Raw genomic sequence first — 25,435 nt, 5'->3', positions numbered from 1 at the left:
TTCTTTTATGTCTAGAAAGTGTTGTGTACCGGTTAAAGGCTTTGTTACATTCTTCACATTTGTAGGGTTTCTCTCCAGAATGAATTCTTTGATGTACAGAAAGGATTGAGTACCACTTAAAGGCTTTGCCACATTCTTGACATTTGTATGGTTACTCTCCAGAATGAATTCTTTTATGTATAGAAAGACTTGGGTACTGCTTAAAGGCTTTGCCACATTCTTCACATTTGTAGGGTTTCTCTCCAGAATGAATTCTTTGATGTTGAGAAAGGATTGAGTGCCGGTTAAAGGCTTTGCCACATTCTTGACATTTGTAGGGTTTCTATCCAGCATGAATTCTTTTATGTTGAGAAAGACTTGGGTACTGCTTAAAGGCTTTGCCACATTCTTCACATTTGTAGGATTTTTCTCCCGAGTGAATTCTTTGATGTTCAGAAAGGTGTGAGTGCTGTTTAAAGGCTTTGCCACATTCTTCACATTTGTAGGGTTTCTCCCCAGAATGAATTCTTTGATGTTTAGTAAGGGTTGAATTATCATTAAAGGCTTTGCCACATTCTTCACATTTGTAGGGTTTCTCCCCAGAATGAATTCTTTGATGTTTAGTAAGGGTTGTAATATCATTAAAGGCTTTGCCACATTCTTGACATTTGTAGGGTTTCTCTCCAGAATGAATTCTTCTATGTACAGAAAGTTTTGAGTAAGAGATAAAGGCTTTTCCACATTCTTCACATTTGTAGGGTTTCTCTCCAGAATGAATTCTTCTATGTACAGAAAGGGATGAACGCAGAGTAAAGGCTTTGCCACATTCTTCACATTTGTAGGGTTTCTCTCCAGAATGAATTCTTTTATGTTGAGAAAGACTTGGGTACTGCTTAAAGGCTTTGCCACATTCTTCACATTTGTAAGGTTTCTCTCCAGAATGAATTCTTCTATGTACAGAAAGGGATGAACGCAGAGTAAAGGCTTTGCCACATTCTTCACATTTGTAGGGTTTCTCTCCAGAATGAATTCTTTTATGTTGAGAAAGAGTTGGGTACTGCTTAAAGGCTTTGCCACATTCTTCACATTTGTAAGGTTTCTCTCCAGAATGAATTCTTTGGTGCACAGAAAGGTGTGAGTGCTGGTTAAAGGCTTTGCCACATTCTTGACATTTGTAGGGTTTCTCTCCAGAATGAATTCTTCTATGTACAGAAAGTTTTGAGTAACAGATAAAGGCTTTGCCACATTCTTCACATTTGTAGGGTTTCTCTCCAGAATGAATTCTTTTATGTTGAGAAAGACTTGGGTACTGCTTAAAGGCTTTGCCACATTCTTCACATTTGTAAGGTTTCTCTCCAGAATGAATTCTTTGGTGCACAGAAAGGTGTGAGTGCCCGTTAAAGGCTTTGCCACATTCTTCACATTTGTAGGGTTTCTCTCCAGAATGAATTCTTTTATGTGTAGAAAGACCTGGGTACTGCTTAAAGGCTTTGCCACATTCTTCACATTTGTAGGGTTTTTCTCGCGAATGAATTCTTCGATGTGCAGAAAGTTCTGAGTGCTGTTTAAAGGCTTTGCCACATTCTTCACATTTGTAGTGTTTCTCTCCAGAATGAATTCTTCTATGTACAGAAAGTTTTGAGTAACAGATAAAGGCTTTTCCACATTCTTCACATTTGTAGGGTTTCTCTCCAGAATGAATTCTTCTATGTACAGAAAGTTTTGAGAAACAGATAAAGGCTTTTCCACATTCTTCACATTTGTAGGGTTTCTCTCCAGAATGAATTCTTCTATGTACAGAAAGGGATGAACGCAGAGTAAAGGCTTTGCCACATTCTTCACATTTGTAGGGTTTCTCCCCAGAATGAATTCTTTGATGTTTAGTAAGGGTTGAATTACCATTAAAGGCTTTGCCACATTCTTGACATTTGTAGGGTTTCTCTCCAGAATGAATTCTTCTATGTACAGAAAGGGATGAACGCAGAGTAAAGGCTTTGCCACATTCTTCACATTTGTAGGGTTTCTCTCCAGAATGAATTCTTTTATGTCTAGAAAGACTTGGGTACTGCTTAAAGGCTTTGCCACATTCTTGACATTTGTAGGGTTTCTCTCCAGAATGAATTCTTTTATGTTTAGAAAGATTTGGGTACCGCTTAAAGGCTTTGCCACATTCTTGACATTTGAAGGGTTTCTCTCCAGAATGAATTCTTTGATGTTGAGAAAGGATGGAGTGCTGCTTAAAGGCTTTGCCACATTCTTGACATTTGTAGGGTTTCTCTCCAGAATGAATTCTTTGATGTTGAGAAAGGATGGAGTGCTGCGTAAAGGCTTTGCCACATTCTTGACATTTGTAGGGTTTCTCCCCAGAATGAATTCTTAGATGTTTAGTAAGGGTTGAATTATCATTAAAGGCTTTGCCACATTCTTGACATTTGTAGGGTTTCTCCCCAGAATGAATTCTTTGATGTCTAGTAAGGGTTGAATTATCATTAAAGGCTTTGCCACATTCTTGACATTTGTAGGGTTTCTCCCCAGAATGAATTCTTTGATGTCTAGTAAGGGTTGAATTATCATTAAAGGCTTTGCCACATTCTTGACATTTGTAGGGTTTCTCTCCAGAATGAATTCTTTTATGTCTAGAAAGACTTCGGTACTGCTTAAAGGCTTTGCCACATTCTTCACATTTGTAAGGGTTTTCTCCCGAGTGACTTCTTTGATGTACAGAAAGGTTTGAGTGCCAGTTAAAGGCTTTGCCACATTCTTGACATTTGTAGGGTTTCTCTCCAGAATGAATTCTTTGATGTACAGAAAGGATTGAGTACCACTTAAAGGCTTTGCCACATTCTTGACATTTGTAGGGTTTCTCTCCAGAATGAATTCCTTTATGTCTACAAAGACTTGAGTACTGCTTAAAGGCTTTGCCACATTCTTCACATTTGTAGGATTTTTCTCCCGAGTGAATTCTTTGATGTACAGAAAGGTTTGAGTGCCGGTTAAAGGCTTTGCCACATTCTTCACATTTGTAGGGTTTCTCCCCGGAATGAATTCTTTGATGTTTAGTAAGGGTTGAAATATCATTAAAGGCTTTGCCACATTCTTGACATTTGTAGGGTTTCTCTCCTGAATGAATTCTTTTATGTGTAGAAATACTTGGGTACTGCTTAAAGGCTTTGCCACATTCTTCACATTTGAAGGGTTTCTCTCCAGAATGAATTCTTTGATGTACAGAAAGGATTGAGTGCCAGTTAAAGGCTTTGCTACATTCTTGACATTTGTAGGTTTTCTCTCGAGAATGAATTCTTTTATGTTTAGAAAGATTTGGGTACTGCTTAAAGGCTTTGCCACATTCTTCACATTTGTAAGGTTTTTCTCCCGAGTGACTTCTTTGATGTACAGAAAGGTTTGAGCACCGGTTAAAGGCTTTGCCACATTCTTGACATTTGTAGGGTTTCTCTCCAGAATGAATTCTTTGATGTACAGAAAGGATTGAGTACCACTTAAAGGCTTTGCCACATTCTTGACATTTGTAGCGTTTCTCTCCAGAATGAATTCTTTGATGTACAGAAAGGATTGAGTACCACTTAAAGGCTTTGCCACATTCTTGACATTTGTAGGGTTTCTCTCCAGAATAAATTCTTTCATGTGCAGAAAGATGTGAGTACTGATTGGTAAGTTCATCACATTCTTTATAGTTGTAGGCTTTTCTTCCAGTATTAATACTCTTATGGTTATAATATTTTGATCTGTGCCTAAGACATTCCCCATAATTTTTAAACTTATACAGTTTCTCCCCAGGGTGGAGTTTCTTATGGTTAGATAGGCTTGAGCAAAATTTAAAGACTTTGCCACCTTCTTTACATTTGTACTGTTTTTCTCCAGTATGCATTATCTTACATTTAGTAATGTGTGAGCAGTGGTTATAGGCTTTCCCATACTTTTTATACTGAAAAGTTTTCTCTGTGGTATATATCATCTTATGTCTATTTAGATTTGACAAATGTCTAAAGACTCTCGTATATTTACTACATTGGCAGACTTTGCCATGGCTAGCTGTTAAACATTGGTCACATCCACTGTAACATACTTTCTGCTGAGTACATTCATAAACACTTTCCCAGTCTTTTGTTAAGTTTAAATTCTCCAGGCCACAGCTTTGATATCTTCTCAGTGTTATCTCTGGGTATAATATATTTGTGCCCAGCTCTTGGAAATGGTCTTGGGTAGAATGATTAGATACATCTGAAAAAAATTTAAACAATAAAATTTTAGCCACAGACTTTTTATCACAACTGAGTAAATATATACAACACATTGTATTTGCAAAGTCATGTCAAGAACCTTAGGCAGATGGCATAATACAGAACATAGGCACTAATTATGTTAAAGATAAATAAAGGCTGCATATATACACTGCATTTTGGGAAATTCTAAAACCAGGTAGGAATTTGCAGCACAGCACGTGAGCACAACTTGTAGAGATAACATAGAGGTTGTGCACATTGCCTCATGTTTGTAATCCTAGAACTCTGAAAAACTGCAGTGAATGGGTTACTTGACCAACAGGTGTTTCAGATCAACCTGAACAAAAGTGAGATCCCTTTCTACCACAAATAGAAAATTTAGTTGGTCATGGTTGCACATGGCTGTAGTCTCAGCAATTCATGAGTCTGAGACAGGAAGATTTCTTGACCCCAGAAGGTTGAGAATGCTATGAGCTATGACAACATAGTACTCTACCCAGAATAAAAGAAACTCAGTCTCAAATAAATAAATACATAAATAAATAAAATGAAAAGGGAAATAAGTTGTAAATAATCATAATCATAAGAGCCTGGCTCGGTTCCTATAGCTCAGCAGCTAGGGTGGGTGGACTGCTTTAGCTCCCAAGTTTGAGACCAGCCTGAGCAAGATTGAGACCCTCGTCTACAAAAAATAGAGAAACTGAGGCAAGAAGACTGCTTGAGCCCAAGAGTTGGAGCTTGCTGTGAGCTATGATGCCACGGCACTCTACCCAGGGAGACAGGTTGAGACTCTGTCTCAAAGAAAAAAAAATTATGGGGCAGCACCTGTGGCTCAAAAGAGTAGGGCACAGGCCCCATATGCTGGATGTGGCGGATTCAAACCCAGCCCTGGCCAAAAACTGAAAAAAAAAAAAAAAAAATTTATGTATGTATTCACGGTATTCATGGACTAAACTTCATAATCAAATGACAGACATTAAAAAAAGATAGTGATTTAAAAAATATGTAGTTGGCTTGGTGCCTGTGGCTTGAGCGGCTAAGGTGCCAGCCACATACACCTGAGCTAGTGGGTTGAAATCCAGCCCAAGCCTGCCAAACAAGAATGATGTCTGCAACCAAAAAATAGCTGGGCGTTGTGGCGGGCACCTGTAGTCCCAGCTACTTGGGAGGTGGAGGCAGGAGAATTGCTTGAACCCAGCATTTGGAGGTTGCTGTAAGCTGTGATACCACATCACTCTACCCAGGGCAACAGCTTGAGGCTCTGCCTCAAAAATAAATAAATAAAAAGTCAAGATAGGGGCGGTGCCTGTGGCTCAAGGAGTAGGGCGCTGGTCCCATATGCCGGAGCTGGCGGGTTCAAACCCAGCCCCGGCCAAAAAAAATAAAATGAAAAATAAGTCAAGATAGAACTATATAATATCTAAATGATACTCATCTTACATGTAAGGACAACAAATGGAATAAAAAATGTATAGGACAGAAATATATTTAATTCAAGTATTAGTATTATGAGAACAAGGGAGATTATATTAAGGAGACATGTATATGTACGTATGTGTGTGTGTGTCTCCATGTGTACATACACACACCTGTTGAAACAAAGTCTCACACTTTTGCCCAGGCTAGAGTGACATGGCAACAGCCTAGCTCACAGAAACCTGAAACTCCTGAGTTCAGGCAATGCTCCTGAATCAGCCTCTGAGTAGCTGGGACTACAGGTGCCTACAATGATTCCAGCAATTTTATCTTCCACTTTTAGTAAGACTGGGTGTTGCTCTTGCTTGGGCTGGTCTCCAACTCTTGAGCTCAAGATATCCTCTCATTGCTCTCTTTCCCCTCCTCTCTCCTCCTCTCTGTCTCTCTCGGTCTCTCCTCTCTCCTCCCCATCGCCTTTCCTCTCTCTCTCTTTTCTCCCCCTCCTCTCTCCTTTTCTCTCCTCCTTGGTGCTGCTCTGCAGCATCCCTCCCTCTCCATTAAAAACCTTTCGAACAAAAAAAAAAAAAAGATAGCCTCTCATCTCAGATACCTCATGTTATAGATATATGCCCCTGCATGCAGCCAGGGCTGAATATATTCTGAGGCAAAACTTGTCTTATTTCATATAATATACTTTAAGTCAAAATTGCCTCAAAAGGTAAAGAATATTAAATAATACTACAAGGGCATATTTGTTAGAAACCTATAATTTATTTTTATTATTCTGCATATATATAAAATACATAATAAATAAAATATAGGACAGATACACAACCCTAACATACATGGTCAAATAAAGAGCTATTTGCACACATATTCATTGCAGCTTTATTCACATAATTCATTAGGTAAAAGAAATCCACAACGGCCTCAAATAAATGGAGAAATATAATTTAGACTGTAAAAATGATAGAGTATTATTAAGCTTCTAAAAATCAGGAAATCTTCTAACATCTGTAATAAAGATAAATCTTAATATTATGGTAAATGAAATAATACATTTTATTGAAAGAGAACAAATATACTGAATATTTTTGAAATGAGGTACTTATCAGAAAATGTAAATAAGTAAACATTTAAAAATAGTAAAGATAATTTTTTTATTGTTGTTGAGACAGAGATCTACCATTTGCCTTGAGCAGTGTGTAATGGCATTCTAGCTCACTACAATCTCAGACTTGGGCTGTGGGCATCCCACTGCCTCCGCCTCCAAAGACGATGGGATTACAGGTGGCCGGCTGGGTTTTTCCATTTTGTTCATGAGTCAGGGTCTCACTCTAGCTCAGACAAGCCTCTAACTCCTGAGCTCAAGCAACACTCCCACTTCAGTCTCCCACAGTGCTGGGATTACAGGTGCTAAAAATAGTAAAGAAAGGCCAGTACCTATGGCTCAGTGAGTAGGGCGCCAGCCCCATATGCTGAGGGTGGCGGGTTCAAACCTGACCCGGCAAAAACTGCAACAAAAATGGCGGCGCCTGTGGCTCAAAGAAGTAGGGGGCCGGCCCCATATGCCAGAGGTGGCAGGTACAAACCCAGCCCCGGCCAAAAACTGCAAACAAAAAAATAGCCCAGCTTTCTTGTGGGCACCTATAGTCCCAGTTATTTGGGAGGCTCAGGCTAAGCCCAAGAGCTGGAGGTTGCTGTGAGCTGTGACACTACAGCACTCTACCATGAGTGATAAAGTGAGACTCAGTCTCTAAAAAAAATAAATAGTAAAGATAATTTTACCATGCTATTAATATGTTGCTAGCAGTACAAAAACAGAAAAGGTTTAATTCACTCATTAGAAGCAATCAAAGGCCTTACTTTTAAAAATACAAACTTTGTAAAATATGATAAGTCAAACTATGTAAAATAAGCTTTTTCCTTCATTTGAGGAGATTTCTTAGTGTTCTCATAAAATTACTGAGTATTAATTTCTGTAGAATCTTATTTGAAACCTTCATAGCATAAAAAAGTATAAAGCAGGCTCAGTGCCTGTGGCTCAAGTGGGTAAGGCGCCAGCCACATACACCAGAGCTGGCGGGTTGGAATCCAGCCTGGACCTGCCAAACAACAATGACGGCTGTAACCAAAAAACAGCTAGGCATTGGGGCAGGCACCATTAGTCCCAGCCACTTGGGAGGCAGAGGCACGAGAATCGCTTGAGCCTAGGAGTTGGAGGTTACTGTGAGCTGTGATGCCACAACACTCTACCCAGGGCCACAGTTGAGGCTCTGGCTCCAAAAAAAAAAAAGTATAAAACAGAAAACCTACAACAACTATTTGTGGTGTATCTGGCATTTCTGAACCAAATACTACTATCACTACTTCACTCACCTACTTTGAATATGATGCTAAAGAAACTACCTTTTTTTCATACCCAAACTTGTTCTGTTGCCCAGGCTAAAGTGTCATAGCATCAGTTTAACTCCCAGTGACCTCATCTCCTGAGTTCAAGCAATTTTCAAGCTTCTCAAGCCCCTAGTAGGTGGGACAACAGGCAACCACTACAATGCCTCGGTAAGTTTTCTATTTTTCATAGAGATGGGGTCTCTTGTTTAGGCTGGTCTCACACTCCTGAGCTCAAGCAGTCATCCGCCTTGGGTCCCATAGAGCTAGGTTGAGTCACCACAAGCAGACTAAAGAATATTTAAAAATTTTTTCTTTTTTTTTTTGAGACAGAGCCTCAAGCTTGTCACTCTGTGTAGAGTGCTCTGGCATCACAGCTCATAGCAACCTCCAACATCTGGGCTCAAGCGATTCTCCTGCCTCCACCTCTGAAGTAGCTGAGACTACAGGCACCCGCCACAATGCCCAGCTATTTTTTGGTTGCAGCCGTCATTGCTCTTTGGCGGGCCGGGGCTAGATTGGAACCCACCAGCTCAGGTGTAGGTGGCTGGCGCCTTAGCTGCTTGAGCCACAGGTGCCTAGCCAAAAAAAAATTTTTCACGTGTGCCTCATTGCTTATCTTCTTATAGGAATATTAGTTCGAATATTTCATGGGAGTTGGACAATAAGAAATCAATAGTTTATCTGCTTTTTTTCTCCTATACCTAAAAGCAAATTTGAAAGAAATCTGAAGCTGGTTCTTTTTAATATGTATATGTTTTGTTTTTAAAAAAAATATGGTGTATGTAATTAAAATATTTGTAAATTTTACCAGCATAAAAAGAAATTTTTTTTTTTTCAAGGGCCAGGCATGGTGGCTCACATGTGTAATCCCAGCACTCTAGGAAGCCAAGGAGGGTGGATTCCCTGATCTCAGGAGTTTGAATCAAGCCTAAGCAAGAGCGAGATGCCATCTCTATAAAAACCTAGCATGGGGCTCGGTGCCTGTGGCTCAAGCAGCTAAGGCACCAGCCACATACACCTGAACTTGTCCGGTTCAAATCCAAACAATGACCGCTGCAACCAAAAAATAGCACGGCATTGTGGTGGGCACCTGGCCCCAGGTACTTGGGAGGCAGAGGCAGAGGCAGGAGAATCACTTAAGCCCAGGAGTGGAGGTTGCTGTGAGCTGTGACACCGTGGCACTGTACCCAGGGCGACAGCTTGAGGCTCTGTCTCAAAAAAAAAAACTAGCAGGGCATTGTGGTGGGCACCTATAGTCCCAGCTACTCCGGAGGCTGAGGCAAGAGGATGACTTGAGCCCAGGAGTTGGAGCTTGCTGTGAGCTATGACATCAGAGCAGTCTACTGAGGGCAACATAGTGAGACTGTCTCAAAAAGAAAAGAATATTTCACAGATATAGTCAAAAATACACAAATATTTTATGTCGTTAAAAGGAATGGAAGAGCAGTCACCTCTAGCAGTCACTTGTAAGCCATAGAAAGTTGTTTTATTCTCACTGTAACCTAGAAGGGATATCACTGAAAAGTAAGTCCTTCTGGAAATTAAAACCTAAAACAGGCCTACTGGCTCACAACTGTAAACCTAGCACTGGGGCGGCGCCTATGGCTCAAAGAAGTAGGGTGCCAGCCTCATATATGGGAGGTGGAGGTTCAAACCTGGCCCAGGCCAAAAACTGCAAAAAAAAAAAAAAACAAACAAACAAAACCTAGCACTATCAGAAGCCAAGATGGGATTGCTTTAGTTCAGAAGTTCAAGACCAGCCAGAGCAAGTATGAGACCTCTTCTCTACTTAAAAAAGAAAAATAGAAAAATATATTAGCCAGGCATTGTGGAGAAACCTGTAGGCCAGGCTATTTGGAAGCTGAGACAGAAAAATCACTTGAACCCAGTAGTTTGAGGTTGCTCTGTGCTAGGCTGATGCCATGGCACTCTAGTGTGAGGCAAGAGAGTGAGACTCTGTGTCAATAAGGAAATAAAAATAAAAAAATAATAATAAAAACAAGAACAGAGGGTGGCGCCTGTGGCTCAGTGAGTAGGGTGCCGGCCCCATATACCGCGGGTGGCGGGTTCAAACCCAGCCCCGGCTGAACTGCAACCAAAAAATAGCCGAGCATTGTGGCGGGCGCCCGTAGTCCCAGCTGCTCGGGAGGCTGAGGCAGGAGAATCGCGGAAGCCCAAGAGCTAGAGGTTGCTGTGAGTCCTGTGACATCATGGCACTCTACCGAAGGCCGTAAAGTGAGACTCTGTCTCTACAAAAAAAAAGAAAATAAAAAAAAAAACAAGAACAGAGATGACCTTATGTAAGAACAAGAGAAAGAAACCCAGGCTTCTCAGAAATCATTTACAATTAAGCTGAGCTTCCCTAATCACATTGCATTGTGTGGTTTCCTCCTTCAACTTTGGATCTCTGACCAGAGTTATCTGCTTCATTCACTCCCCCCTACCTGGGTGCTTGACTACTGTCTGGTGAGTCTTCACCATCCAGGGTTCTTTGCTTTGCTCCAGACAGGTGATGAGGTCTGGCTTAGAGACAGCAAGACCTGTTTTATTAGAAAAAAGAAACATGACTCTTATGTGGATTCTCCAATTGGCAATCTATTAATTTGCTAAAGCAGAGAAAAGAACATTTTAGAAGATCCTGAAATAATTGTCCTTACAGAAATTTGATAATCTTTAAAATGTATTTAAAGTTGGATGATTCTTTTTTTTTTTTTTTTTTTTAGAGACAAGAGTCTCACTTTATCACCCTCGGTAGAGTGCCATGGCGTTACAACTCACAGCAACCTCCAACTCCTGGGCTCAGGCGATTCTGTTGCCTCAGCCTCCTGAGTAGCTGGGACTACAGGCACCAGCCACAATGCCCGACTATTTTTTTTTGTTGCAGTTTGTCTGGGGCTGGGTTTGAACCCACCACTCTTGGTATATGGGGCTCGCACCCTACTCACTGAGCCACAGGTGCTGCCCAAAGTTGGATGATTCTTAATTCCACTACCCAGTACTATTAAAATACAATTTGGTGCTAGAAATTAGACTTAAAGGTATGAGTAAAAATCTATGCTGCTAAATTTCTGAAATTACCATTAATCTAGTGAAGGATATAAATCATCTCAAAAAAGAGTAAGATTAATGCCAAAGTAAAGCATCTCCAGAATTTTCTCTTCTATACCAAGATATCCTTAAGTTTTCCTTAGAAACAAGAATCTGATACCCATGCAGTTCAAGAAAATGTATAAAAACTTCTACAAAGAGAGAATATGAATTGCTTAGTGTAGACCAGGAACTGTGTATTTCAGCTATCCTCACCTAGGAAGACCAGGTGTCTGTAGTTTTCCAACATGACGTCCCGATACAAAGTGTGCTGAGTAGGGTCCAGGCAGGCCCACTCATCCATAGAGAACTCTATAGACACGTCCTTGAATGTGAACATTCCCTGAAAAACAAACATATTTACCAAGAAGCCAAGCGGAGTTTAAACTTCACTTTTAATTGAATGAGCCAAGAGAACTGTTGCTGACTTATATGAGTGACTGGAATTATGTAATAAGGGGAGTATAGAAGAAATCGAAGAGATAAATTTCCTCATGTGTTCTCTAAATGAAGAAAGTGGAGGGCACAACATGCACAAAACGAGTGTAGACCCTAGACCCTGTTGGTTGACAAGAGTAGAAATATGCTGGGATGTGTATCTTTCTGCCTTGTTTACAACATACAGTATAAGTTGTGTATGTTTTTTACATGAAAAAGTCATGGTGAGTGAAATGGAACCTCTAAAATTTTAACATGAACAAGAAAGAACTGGAGATCTTGATAAAATGCAAATTTCTGTTCTCAAGATATGTGGTGAAGATTCCATTTTTAAATTTTCAACAAGCTCAACAAAAATGCTAATGCTTTTATTCCAGCATAATATTATGTGAAACATACAATGAACTGGATTTCTGGATTTCCCCAGTTGATTTCTGAACCAGTAAACAAAGATGACAACCTTTACTTTCCAAAGCAAGGTATGAAAGAGAATCTAAAAAGAAAGAGGCACATCAATAGATGTTTTGGTTTGTGCACATTAGTTGATAAATCTCCCCAAAGTACTTATTAATAATATAGAAGATATGCTCGGGAGGCTGAGGCAAGAGAATCACGTAAGCCCAAGAGTTAGAGGTTGCTGTGAGCCATGTGACGCCACGGCACTCTACCGGAGGGCGGTACAGTGAGACTCTGTCTCTACAAAAATAAATAAATAAATAAATAAATAATATAGAAGATATACTGAACTCTACAATGGAATATGTGTCAAAGAGCACCATAACTGAGTGAATAAAGTTAACCTCAACTGTAACAGGACAAATAAGTATCAGGTGCTGATTCACAAACGCAAACGCATCACTGCTGTGATAGTACTGGCAAGAAAAAGTACATCATAATCTGATAAAAGCTAGTTTAAAAAAAAACAGTTTTGGCAAAGCTCGAGTTATAGATATCTGGAATGTTTTCTAATCTCCAATCGTGTCTTTAAACATGTCTTTCTAAGCATTCTAGAAAGCATTTTTCGAATGATTCTGTTTTTCAGAACATTGAGTTACTTTAGGCAGTTAATGCCGTCTTCTGTAAAAGTGCACGTGCTTCATCTCATTCTATGTAGAACTGATGGAGCTTCCACATGGAAGCTAAACAAAACATATTCTCCTTCTCTGCTAATATCCAAGGATCCGACCTCATACACAATGGAGAACCTTGAGTATCCACATTGTTCCATTTTCAAAAGGCACAAAAGGAACATTTGCAGTATTGCAGAACACATTTTTATTTTTGCAGAACATGAATTTACACTGGGAATTTTGCAGGGCACTTGGGAAGCCTTGATGGACAGAATGGAGAGAAGACTCTGCTGTATAGGTAGGGGAGAAGGATTTCTCAGACCTCTTGGCAACTGAAGATAGAATAACCGCTGCTGTTGCAGAATCACATACTCTTATTGCTCTTGGCAATAAGAAATAGTTAAAAGAGTATTTGAAACAAACTCATTAGGCAGGAACATCACAAGTAGAGAAGTAAAGGCTTGCAAATTCTAAGAACATGATATTGCAGGAGCAAAAGTGGGCACAGCCCTGGACCTTGGACACATTTACCTGAGAAGCAATCATTTCCTCCTCCTCCTTCCCTTGATTTCCTTCTCACATGAGATTATCTGGATACATTCCACCTGGATCTTGACAATATCTTTATCGGCTTTATCTCGGCTTTTTTTTTTTTTTTTTTGGCCGCGGCTGGGTTTGAACCCGCCACCTCCGGCATTTGGGACCGGCGCCCTACTGGCTGAGCCACAGGCACTGCCTTTTATCTCGGCTTTAAAGGCGAGAGAAGATAACTGATAAGGGTGAGGTCTGGAAGAACAGATCTTCTCAAGAAGACCACAAGGATACACCTGCAGGGTCCTCTCTATGGTGACTAAGCTCTTGGGAATTTGTAAACTTAACTTCCTGGAACTTTGAAATTTCCAAGTTCCGTGAAATCCTGTAGTTCTATAGGGGCTGGAATAGCATCTCCCGCTTCATTCAAACTGGCCAATGAGAAGGGTACCTGTGGGGTGGAACTTTTTGACTGTCAATAAAAAGGGAAAGACCAAGGCAGTCGGGGAGCGCAGCCATTTGGAATTCTATGCCGTAAGCTACCGGCTGGTGAATAAAGCCCTTCCTCTTATAAACGTGGCGTGTGGGTGCTCTTTCTCTCTGTTGGGCCTCATCTTTCTGCAACAAAGGCATCAGCGCAACCCCTTCACCTGCTACCACATCCACAGTCAGAGAGACCACTAAGTACAGAAAAAAATTCACCCTTCCTTGTTCTTTATCACAGAGAAAGTCAGGAAGAAGGAGATTCCACATAAAGACCAAAGTGTGCATTTCTTATTTCTTGGCCTCCAGTGCCCTCCCTTGCCAGCAATTTCTGCCATGCGAATGGGAATATGTGACCTGTAACCTCTTTCTGAAAAAATACATAAATAAATAAACTCAGCTGTCTTAAATAGATATGGAAACCCTCATGCTTGATACTGGCCTAACCTTAGCATCACATGGGGACACTTAATTAAAACCACACTGATGACACAACCCAGACTAATAGAATGAGTGTGCAGGCAAAATGACAGAGATGGTACTTCTTCAAACTGGCCACGGAATCTTAACTGGAAGCCTGGGATGAGAAACATTTAGCTAAGCATCACCTCTCAGGCTTTAATATGCATATAAGTTTTTTCACATTATGCCCATTCTGAGTATGTGATTCTGCAACAGCAGCAGTTACTCTATCTTCAAGCAAATAATCACATTTTATTAACAGTACTTGTTTATGTCCTTGTTTAAGAATTTCAAGAAGAAGCCTGGCCCCATGGCTCACACCTGGAGACCCCAGCTCATTCAAAGGTTGAGGCAAGAGGATGGCTTGAGCCCAGGAGCTTGAGGTTGCTATGAGCTATGATGCCATGGCAACCTACGGTGGATGACAAAGTCAGATTCTGTCTCCAAAACAGAATTTAAAAACAAGAATTTCAGGAATGATTTTGAGCCATTAACTATAGAACCAAGATTTCAGAACTCCTCATCAAGAAAAATAGTGAGCAGTTAACCCCCATTTCTGTTTTGATCTATATCATCTGGCAGTCAGCCAGACTGCCAGATGGCTAGAAACCTTTTCCATGAGACATGGAGACCCACACATAGAAAGCTCCGGGTGGCACCTGTGGCTCAGTGGAGTAGGGTGCTGGCCCCAAATGCCAGAGTTGGTGGGTTCAAACCCGGCCCCAGCCAAAAACTGATAAAAAAAAAAAAAAAAAAAAGAGGGAGACTGTCTCAAAAAAAAAAAAAAGAAAGAAAGAAAAGAAAAGAAAGCTCCTACATGTAGTTTCCCACACTCCTTTCCCCTTTCACCACCTTCTGGTCAGCTGAGGAACATCAGGCGGTCTTTCCAACATAAGTCAGCCATCTCCTTATGTTGCTCTTGAAAAAACTGCTTTCTCATCCACCAACTCTTGCATTGTGACTCTACCTTTTCACAAATGAACAGTCAACCTTGGGTTTGCTTAACATTTTGCAGGTTTGGGGGCAGGGTCTGTGGCTCAGTGAGTAGGGTGCCGGCCCCATATGCTGAGGGTGGTGGGTTCAAACCCGGCCCCAGCCAAACTGCAACAAAAAATATCCCAGCATTCTGGCGGGCACCTGTAGTTCCAGCTACTTGGGAGGCTGAAGCAAGAGAATCGCCTAAGCCCAAGAGCCGGAGGTTGCTGTGAGCTGTGATGGCACAGCACGGTACTGAGGCCAACAGAATGAGACTCTGTATCTAAAAAAAAAAAAAAAAGGCAGCGCCTGTGGCTCAGTGGGTAGGGCGCTGGCCCCATTTACCAAGGCTTGTGCATTCAAACCCGGCCCCAGGCAAACTGCAACAAAAAATAGCCTGGCATTGGGCGGTGCCTGTGGTTCCAGCTACTTGGGAGGCTGAGGCAAGAGAATCGCCTAAGCCCAGAAGTTGGAGGTTGCTTGAGCTGTGTGATGCCACGGCACTCTACCGAGGATGATAAAGTGAAACTCCGACTCTACCAAAAAAAAAAAAAAAAAATTACAGGTTTTCAGTGAGTCTATGAAGTAGCTTCTTTACTAATCCCCCTATTGCTGCTGTTACTACTTCTAGACTACAGCGGCACTCACCTAGAGATAGCAAACACAGCAGAGACACTTCTGCTCAACACTTTTTTTTGAGAGTCTCACTTTGTCACACTCAGTGCAGTAACGTAGTGTCACAGCTCACAGCAGCCTCAAATTCTTGAGTGTAAGCAATTCTCTTGCCTGAGACTTCCAAGTAGCTGGGATCACAGGCGCCTACCACAATGCCCGGCTCTTTTTTTGTTTGTAGTTGTCATTGTTCTTTGGCAGTCCTGGGCTGAGTTTGTTCCTGCCAGATCCGGTGTGGCTGGTGCCCTAGCCACTGAGTTACAGGTACAGAGCCTCGACACTTTTTAAAAACCAACATATCTTTGGTTCAAGGAAGATCACCAATCACAATTTTGAAGCACGACATAGATTTCTAGCACTTTAAAGGTTCCAGAGGTCAGAGAAGGCAGCAGTGTCTCTTGCACACGTGGGGATGCAGGTAGTCCCATGTGTACATTCATGAGAATTACAGAAATAGAAGAGTGGGAATGCGGGCATTCTCAGGTGTACTCAATGCTTATCTGTGCTCCAGGTTGATCTCTGGGCCTCATAGTCTCTGATCAATTTTAGGTGTAAAGATATCAGGATAATTGAAAGACAGAGAGAGAATGGCTGGCACTCGCAGGGGTCCTCACACTGCAGCCCATGGGACACATGAGGCGGTGTGATTGTATTTGTTCCTGTTTTGTTTTTTTACTGCAAAATAAGATATGTGCAGTGTGCATAGAGATTTGTTCATATACATATATATTTAACTATAGTCCAGCCCTCCAACGGTCTTGGGGACACTGAATTGGCCCTCTGTTTAAAAAGTTTAAGGACGCCTGAAATAGAGGTAGTTTGTAAAAATCTACAGGTTGTCCCCAAAGTCACCATACATAGGAAAAATTGAAAATCATAGCTAGCTATACCTTTACAAAATACTCATTACCAAATTTTGTAAAGAGGTGGCAAACATAGAAAATAGTTTGTAAATGTATTATAAAATTTTGCTGTAAACAAAAGTACATAGTGCTACAATTTCCATTTTTTTCTCTGTATGGTGACTGTAGGAGCAACTTTTGTCACACCATGTACTATAACTGCTCAAGAAGATACATTGTAGCTTCATGATTTGGGACAACATGCACTTTGGTGTACAATTATGTGTTGTGACTGGAAGGTTGAGATGCAAAGCTCCCTCTGGAGTTACACTCAGTGGGCATCATCTATGTTCATGTCATATGTGGTAATTCTGGATGGTGTGTAAAAATAATTTATAATTAAAAACAGAGTCATTTCCAACTCCAGAATAACCCATCACAATGGTAGACAGAGAAAGAACTGTCATATTATACAATTAAACCAGAATGTGATGTGCATCTCAGACAATTTAAGAGATTGCAAAGATGAATTAAGTCACTGTAATTAGTCCTCAAGAAGAAGACATGACAGCTGACTCTGCTTGGGCGGTGCCTGTGGCTCAAAGGAGTAGGGCGCTGGTCCCATATGCTGGAGTTGGTGGGTTCAAACCCAGCCCTGGCTAAAACTGCAAAAAAAAAACAAACCCTGACAGCACCATTGGTTATACAGGGTGTCCATAAAGTTTGTGTGCAACTTAAAATAGTAAAAACCAGGGTGAGACTCTGTCTTAAAAAGAAAAAAATAAATAGGTGGCACTTGTGGCTCAAAGGAGTAGGGTGCCAGTCCTATATGCTGCAGGTGGTGGGTTCAAGCCCAGCCCTGGCCAAAAACTGCAAGAAAAAGAAAAAAAAATTATAATCAAAGAAAAAGGCAGAAAGAAGACATGTATAGGACAAAGGATAGTGGTGGGAGATGTTGGGGAGCATAGCTCATCCTGGGAAGTAGCTCTGATTAAAAAAATTCCTCATGCTCTGTGTTCTCAAGAGAAGCTCACTGCAAAAAACAACTCTTCCCATGATGACTTAGGTGATATTACCTATTTTACCTATGATGAGGCAAGGCACAGGCTCTGCAAATTCCCATTCATTGCTCATAAACAATTAGCCGAACAGTTGTTTCTTCAGCAGTCAACACAAAATATTTCTTCATCAAATTTTGCTGAAGTTACTCTTTTCCCCCCAGCCCCTGACCTTTGGCCAATTCTACGTCTGACTTAGAATTAACATCTAGCCCCTCTTTATGCCCCTCCTAAGAACTGTCTGACTGCAGGATGAAACATGTCCTGACCTGGCAGATTATTTCTCCACCCTCCATTCTGCCCCCATCTCCCACCTTGTTTCTACACGTTTACGCCTCTTTATGAAAGAAAGCCCTTGTGTGTGATGCTTGCAGATTTTATACTTCATGCTTTCCCCAAGCAATACTTCCTTCAGTAATGAAGAATTCATTTTATTGGACAATAAGATGGAATTTAAAATTTATTCTGTTGGACAATGTCTAGAAACAGCCCCAGAACAAGACCCATTACACCTCAGGAAGGGCATCTCATCACCTTCCACTTCCATCAACCACATCTGCCTGTGAGTCCCCAGCTTTCCAGAGCTCTGCGCCTTTGTCCATATAAAGGGTTCTTCCCATAGGTGGTATGAACAGGCTGAAAACCTGTAGAGACGGATCCTGGGCCCTAGATGACCATCTTTTGGAGCACCAAGGTTGATCTTGTCTTAGTCACTTGACTCAAAGAGAACAGCAAGTGTTTGAGAAATCCAGAAAAATTCTGCAAACTCAGTGTTGAGGCTTATATAATAGCAGGAAATTGTAAAATACTTACAATTGTACTTGGTGCTTTTCCCCAAGCAATGCTTCCTTACAATAAAGAAAAAATCATCTTATTGGACAATAAGATGTAATTTCAAAATTGTTCTATTGAACAGTGTCTAAAAACACCACCCACCAAAACAATGCCAATTACACCTTCAAGAAGGGCATCTCACCACCCTTACCTTCCATCAACCACACCTGCCTGTGGGTTCCCAGTTGTGTTTGAGAAATCCAACAGAATTTTTGGATAAGAAATCTTATGTTAACATGAAAAGCAAAATTACTTTGTGAGACAATAGTGATGTCATTTAATTATTAAATGAAAACAAATCATTTAGTAAACACTCATTTGAGAACATCTCTGGAAGTTTGCAGGTCCCCTTCCATAGGATATAGCATTAAACTCCACCTTCAAAGAACAATAGTTGGCTCAGGGCCTGTGGCTCAAGCAGCTAAGGCACCAGCCACATACACCTGAGTTGGCGGGTTCGAATCCAGCCTGGGCCCGCCAAACAACAATAACAGTTGCAACCAAAAAATAGCCGGGCATTGTGGCAGGCACCTATGGTCCCAGCTACCTGGGAAGCTGAGGCAGGAGAATCACTTCAGCCCAGGAGTTGGAGGTTGCTGTGAGCTGTGATGTCAAAGCCCTCTACTCAAGACAGTTTGAGGTTCTGTCTCCAAAAAAAAATATGTATATATATATACAAATTTAAAAATAATAATAAAGAACAAAGTTACCTACTGTCACAGATCTCTACTCTGTGTAAAAGAGGAACTGATGTCTTGTCAATATTTACAATTCACCAAATGATCTACCACACTTTCATATGGAAATGTATTCATTTTTATGCATCATAAAGCAATCAAAACTGTGTCTCTTTCTTCTTCGGGTATCATTGCAAAGCTAAACTGAGTTTCCATTTGAAATCACCCTCAGACAATAACATATCTCAAAACCTTACAACACTCACTCAAAGAAAAAAATGTAAAAGCAGGGGTCGGCGTTGTGGTTCAGGCCTGTAATCCTAGCACTCTGGGAAGCCCAGGTAGGTGGATCAATTGGATTGAGCTCAGGAGTTCAAGACCAGCCTAAGCAAGAGCGAGACCTGTCTCAAAAAATAGCGCGGTGTTGTGGCAGCGCCTGAGGGAAGAGGATAGCTTAAGCCCAAGAGCTTGAGGTTGCTGTAAGCTATGATGCCACGGCACTGTACTCAGGGTGACAACTTGAGACTCTGTCTCTTAAAACAAAAAAAAGAGGTAAAACCAACTTTTTTACTGAAATATAACTACATATTTAATTTCCTTTTCTCAACTCCAGTTCTGTCTTGCATTTTCAGGAACATTTTCTTTTCTTTCAGTTCTATTGATGTATTACACTTAATTGCACTTAATGAAAAATTTAAGCTGAAATAAAGAAACAAAGCTTTTCAAGGTTTGAAATTCAGGGAGTGTCACTGTTGACTGAAATACAGACATGTCTCACTCAAGTGTCAAGTAAGATCACTCTATCCCTTGAGACATCCTTCCACCTTCAGCCTGCTCACAGAATTACTCAATGGCCACCCTCCCTGGAGAAACTGCAACCTAGCTTTCAATGCACAAGTGTGAATTGTGTTGCAAGTTTTGAAAACACCTTAAGGGAGATGGGTCATTCTTGTCCTTTGGGATAATTTTTCTCCCTTGAAATATCTGGAAATCTAGAGAGCAGAAATAATTTGTGCACATTTTCCCCAAATACCAGCATCTGATGGGCTAAACAGTAATGTGTCTCCTGGAAGTAAAAACTGAGGCTGGTATAAAAAAAAATGTAAAGTCCTGACTTAGCATCTCTAGCTCAAGGACTAGGGCGCCAGCCACATACACCAGAGCTGGAGGGTTTGAACCCAGCCCTGGCCTGCCAAACAATGACAACTACAAACAAAAAACAGCCAGGCATTGTGGCAGGCACCTATAGTCCCAGCTACTTGGGAGGCTGAGGCAAGAGAACCACTTAAGCCCAAGAGATTGAGGTTGCTGTGAGCTGTGAGGCCACTTGGGAGCTTGGGCTCTTGCCTCAGCCTCCCATGTAGCTAGGACTACAGGCGCCCACCACAACTCCCGTCTATTTTTTTGTTGTAGTTGTCAGTGTTCGGCAGGCCCGGCCATTCAAACCCTCCAGCCCAGGTATACATGGCTAACACCCTACCCGCTGAGCTACCAGTGCAGAGCCTTAATAGTTATTCTTAACATAAATTATAGGCTTCTTCCTCTTCTTTTTTTTTTTTTTTTTGAGGCATAGTCTCACTATGTCACCCTGGGTAGAGTACCATGGCATCACGGCTCACAGCAACCTCAAAATCTTGGGCTTAGGCAATTCTCTTCCCTCTCTCCTCAGCCTCCCAAGAAGCTGGGACTATGGGTGCCCACCACAATGCCTGGCTATTTTTTGTTGCAGTTGTCATTGTTGTTTAGCAGGCCCAGGCCGGACTCGAACCCGCCAGCTTCGGTGTATGTGGGTGGCACCCTACTCACCGAGCAACAGGCGCCAAGCCAAGTTATAGACTTCTTAATAAGTTACAAAATGCAATGTACACCATTAATAAATACCTACTGTTTCACAAATTTCTAAAAACAAAATTAAACAGCATAGCCCACATGTCAATATAACTAATCATAACAATTATTTCCATTTGAAATCGATTTTATAGATATGAAAATTAAATAAAATAAAGTAGACAATGTGGTAGACACAGACACCCCCCACAACCATTCTCAGCTATTTGTGAATTGAGAATACACTTTAAAACATAGGAACAGTAAGTCAAACAGGCCAAACCAGAAATAGGGAACAAAGAAAATAATCTTGAAAAAAGGCAGAGGAAATGATGAGGCACTACAGAACAACTTACTAGCATGTTTAATGATTCTTTTTTGTGATAATTTTCTTTGATTCTTTTTTTTTTTTTTTTGCAGTTTTTGGCCAGGGCCAGGTTTGAATCCACCACCTCCGGTATATGGGGCCAGTGCCCTACTCCTTTGAGCCACAGGCACCGCCCTGATTCATTTTTTAATTGCGACATGTACTTTACTACATGTAGTTAGTCACATAAGCATATTTTTAGTATAAATCCCCTATATAAATTATTAAAATTTGTTACCCAGACAAAATGTTGCAGGAAGACGAGGCCCAACGGAGAGAAAAGGAACCCAAACACCACGTTTATAAGAGGAAGGGCTTTATTCACCAGTAGGGAACTTAACAGCATAGAAGAATTCCAACTGGCCTCGCTCCCCTACTGGCTTGGTCTTTCCCTTTTCATTGACAGTCAAAAAGTTCTACCCCACAGGTGCCTTTCTCATTGGCCAGTTGGAATCAAGCGGGAGATGCTATTCCAGCCCCTACAGAACTACAGGACTTCACTGAACTTGGAAATTTCCAAGTTCCAAGAAGTTAAGTCTACAAATTCCCAAAAGCTGAGTCACCATGGAGAGGACCCTGCAGGTGTATCCTTGTGGTCTTCTTGAGAAGACCTGTTCTCCTAGACCTTCTCGGGTATCCTCTCTCTAAAACAACACTTAAAAATGTAATCTCAGGCTGTGCTGGTAGTTATGGGGCCGGCCCATACACAGAAGCTGGTGCCTTCGAACCCAGCCCCTGCCTGCTAAACAACAATAACAGTTGCAAGGAAAAAACATAGCCAGGCATTGTGGTGGGCGCCTGTAGTCCCAGCTACGTGGGAGGCTGAGGCAAGAGAATTGCTTAAGCCCAAGAATTGACGCTACAGCACTCTACTGAGGGCGATATAGTGAGACTCTGTCTGAAAAAAAAAAAAAAATGTACTCTCACTGTTCTCCGGAATTACTAGCTCTTCCAACTGTCGGAAGGCATATAAGGCACAGCTCAGCCCTACTTCCTCTTTAAGTAAAAAAGTTTCACCTTTACGCGGTAACTTCACCCAGCAACTAGCCAACCAATCACCTTATGCCCCATCTTGCTTATTTTAGCCAATCCCCAGTTGACAACTCCTCTGAACCTCCCGACAAGACACACCCTCTTTCCCCATAATGCTTATAAGGCACAAGTTTTTCAATAAAGTTTGAGACTTGATCAGAAAACTGTTTTGTCAGCCTTTCTCGCGCCCCTTGTTTGTTTTTCTCCCTTAGGTGGTTCCTGCGTCCCCCGTTGCTGTCCCGCGGGTCGGGACATCCAACAATCTTTTTACGAATCAATTCCCTGTCTCTGCGTTTAACAACAACGACAGGCAACCCAGAGACTTTGAGTTCCCCAACAGAGGAAGCCACCGCCCTGGGCCCTAAGTTTACGTTTAACAGGAGAATGGAGAAACTGGGGGCCCCACAGACTACAGCCCCTCCCATGAACAAGCCCCACACACCCAGCTGGGATTCTTCCTCAGGACCTTTCCATTGTCACCACGTGGGAGGGACACCGCTCAAAGAGAGCCCGGGGACATGGTCCAAGTAACAACTCCAGGAAAGGCCCGGAGGTACAGTCCCCGCTGCCTGTCCCACTCCACCTCTTGCCCACAGGGTCCTGAGGGCCAAGGGTGCCAGTGGCAAAGTTCAATCTGAAGACTGTAAAACTGAAGTGAAATTGCCAGGTCAGCCACAGTCACTTCCGGTTCCAACCACGCCCCTCCCCCTCCCAGGACACCAGTCTTCTGTACTCACCATTTCCCAGCTTCCGGATGTAACGGCGTCCTCCCTACAGATCTTCCAGTACCTGCAGGTCACAGGCTGACAGAGCTGCTGCAGAGACACCTAGATACTCCCGGAGTAGCAACAGCTGAAAAGCGGACACCAGCTCAGGGCCCAGCAGAAGAGACAAAAACTGCTCCGATCGCTGGACCCGCCTCCTTCTTTCTGGCTGTGCGTCTCATTGGTCAGTTCACTTTGGAGCATCCCGGACTGGATAGCCTCAAGCCCCACCTCTCTGACCTTGAGTGACAGGAATGCTCTGGGACAAGACCACAACACTTTTTTTTTTTTTTATATTAACAGCAGGGACTGCTACACGATAAGTGGCATCCCAGCCAGCTCCTGGAGCTGGGGGGTGCGGACCTGCTACCTCCGCCTTGGCGATGTTGGTGCTGTGGCAGCAAGCAGCAGAACCAGCAGGCTGGAAAGTGGGCAGGGGGGCCCATTTCCCAGGCCTGGGAAAGAAAAGGATTGTAGCCATTCATTTAAGACCCAGACACATTGTCCCAGACATGCTAAATGTAACTACAGAGGGCCCCATACTGCTATATGTGCCCCTTGACAAAAAGCCCAGAGACAGAGAGCTTTTCTCTCCCGACTTGGGTTTTTTCTCTCTACCAGGAGCTCTGGCGCTTCTGTATTCTTTTCTGCAAATAAATCCTATCTTACCACTGATCTGTTCTTCCAATCATCAAGACCAAGAACCTAATGAAGAGCGAAATTTGGTGTCAGGACCATGACTTTATTCACCTCTATGTTCCAGGGCCACTGTGCTCGCCATAGAGTAGGTGTTCAACAAATTTCAACTAAAAGAATGAAAATCTGTTTACTGAGTGTTTATTCTGTGCTGCACTTGGGAACCTATTATTTAAATAGGAGTTAGACTCTGCTTTGAAGGCATTTTCTTTCTTTCTTTTTTATTATTATTATTATTATTTTTCAGTTTTTGGCCAGGACTGGGTTTGAACACACCACCTTTGGTATATGGGGCTGGCACCCTACTCCTTTGAGCCACAGGAGCCGCATTTTTTTTTTTTTTTTGAGACAGAGCATCAAGCTGGTCACCCTGAGTAGAGTGTGTGGCATCACAGCTTACAGGAAGCTCCAACTCCTGGGCTCAAGCAATTCTCCCTCCGCCTCCCAAGTAGCTGGGACTACAGGCGCCTGCCACTACGCCCGGCTACTTTTATTTTTTTGGTTGCAGCCGTCATTGTTTGGCGGGCCCAGGCTGGTTTCGAACCCTCCAGCTCAGATGTATGTGGCTGGCGCCTTAGCCGCTTGAGCCACAGGTGCCGAAACTTTTTTTTTTTTTTTTGAGACAGAGTCTCACTATATCGCCCTGGGTAGAGTGCCGTGGCATAACAGTTCACAGCAACCTCTAACTCTTGGGCTTAAGCGATTCTCTTGCTTCAGCCTCCCAAGTAGTTGGGACTACTGGCGCCTGCCACAACTCCTGGCCATTTTTTGGTTGTGGTTGTCACTGTTGTTTGGCAGGCCCAGGCTGGATTCCACCCCGCCAGCCCCAGTATATGTGGCTGGTGCCCTAGCCGCTGAGCTACAGGTGCAGAGCCTGAAGGCGTTTTCAACATACGTCATGATGTCTAAGTAAAAACATAGCTGGGCAAGGTGGCCAGGCACTTAGAGAGGCCCAGATTGCGTGAATTTACAGGTTTGAGACCAGGCTGAGCCAGAGAGAACCCCCACCTTTCTCTAAAAAGTAGCCGGCGTTGTGGCAAGTGCCTGTATTCCCAACTACTTGAAAGGCTGAGGCAAGAGGATTATTGAACCCAAGAGTTTGAGGTTGCTGTGAACTAAGATGCCATGGCACCAAGGGTGACCAAGTGAGACTGTGTCTCCAAACAAAAACATGCACATAAATAACTGAGTAACTTGACAGATGAACAACATTGAGAGTTACAAGCAAAGGCTATGACAGTTCAGAGAAGAGTGAAATTACCTCTAGTCTCCAGCTAGGGGGTTGGCATTGCAGGAGGTAGTATTTAAGCTCCCAACTAACAGGCACAATGTAGGAGTACACGGTGCACCTCCTGGGTGAAGAGCTCAGCTACCAAATGGACTTCACCTAACAAACCCCATAGCTCTCTTTACACAAGGCTTTGTGTCTTCTCCGGGATGCAGCTCTGCCTGACGGATATTTGTATTTAACCCTGAATATAAAATATATCAATTTATTGATTTTAATTATATATAAATATGTATGTGTTTATATATACACACACAGTAAATACATGTTTTCCAGTCATGGAAACAAGGTATTAACAATTA

The 25,435-nt window shown here is 42.1% G+C and overlaps 1 protein-coding gene across 6 annotated transcripts in view; it reads right to left on the bottom strand.

The window, feature by feature from the left end:
• Positions 1-184: 184 nt before the first annotated feature.
• Positions 185-25,435, bottom strand: part of LOC128572952 (zinc finger protein 208-like) — a 47,454-nt gene continuing 22,203 nt past the window's right edge. Inside the window, exons 2-5 of one of the 6 annotated variants that reach the window (XM_053573105.1) lie at positions 23,123-23,237; positions 11,334-11,460; positions 10,475-10,570; positions 185-4,218 (exon numbers count right to left, since the gene is read on the bottom strand). In XM_053573105.1, the coding sequence (XP_053429080.1) occupies positions 323-4,218; positions 10,475-10,570; positions 11,334-11,460; positions 23,123-23,125 (4,122 nt within the window). In that variant the 5' untranslated portion in view covers positions 23,126-23,237 and the 3' untranslated portion in view covers positions 185-322. The other 5 variants (XM_053573104.1, XM_053573107.1, XM_053573106.1 and 2 more) reach the window with 5 other exon arrangements.

The sequence above is a fragment of the Nycticebus coucang genome, chromosome 20 (assembly GCF_027406575.1).
Source record: "Nycticebus coucang isolate mNycCou1 chromosome 20, mNycCou1.pri, whole genome shotgun sequence".
Taxonomy (NCBI): Eukaryota; Metazoa; Chordata; class Mammalia; order Primates; family Lorisidae; genus Nycticebus; species Nycticebus coucang.
This window is presented reverse-complemented; position numbering and strand designations above follow the sequence as displayed.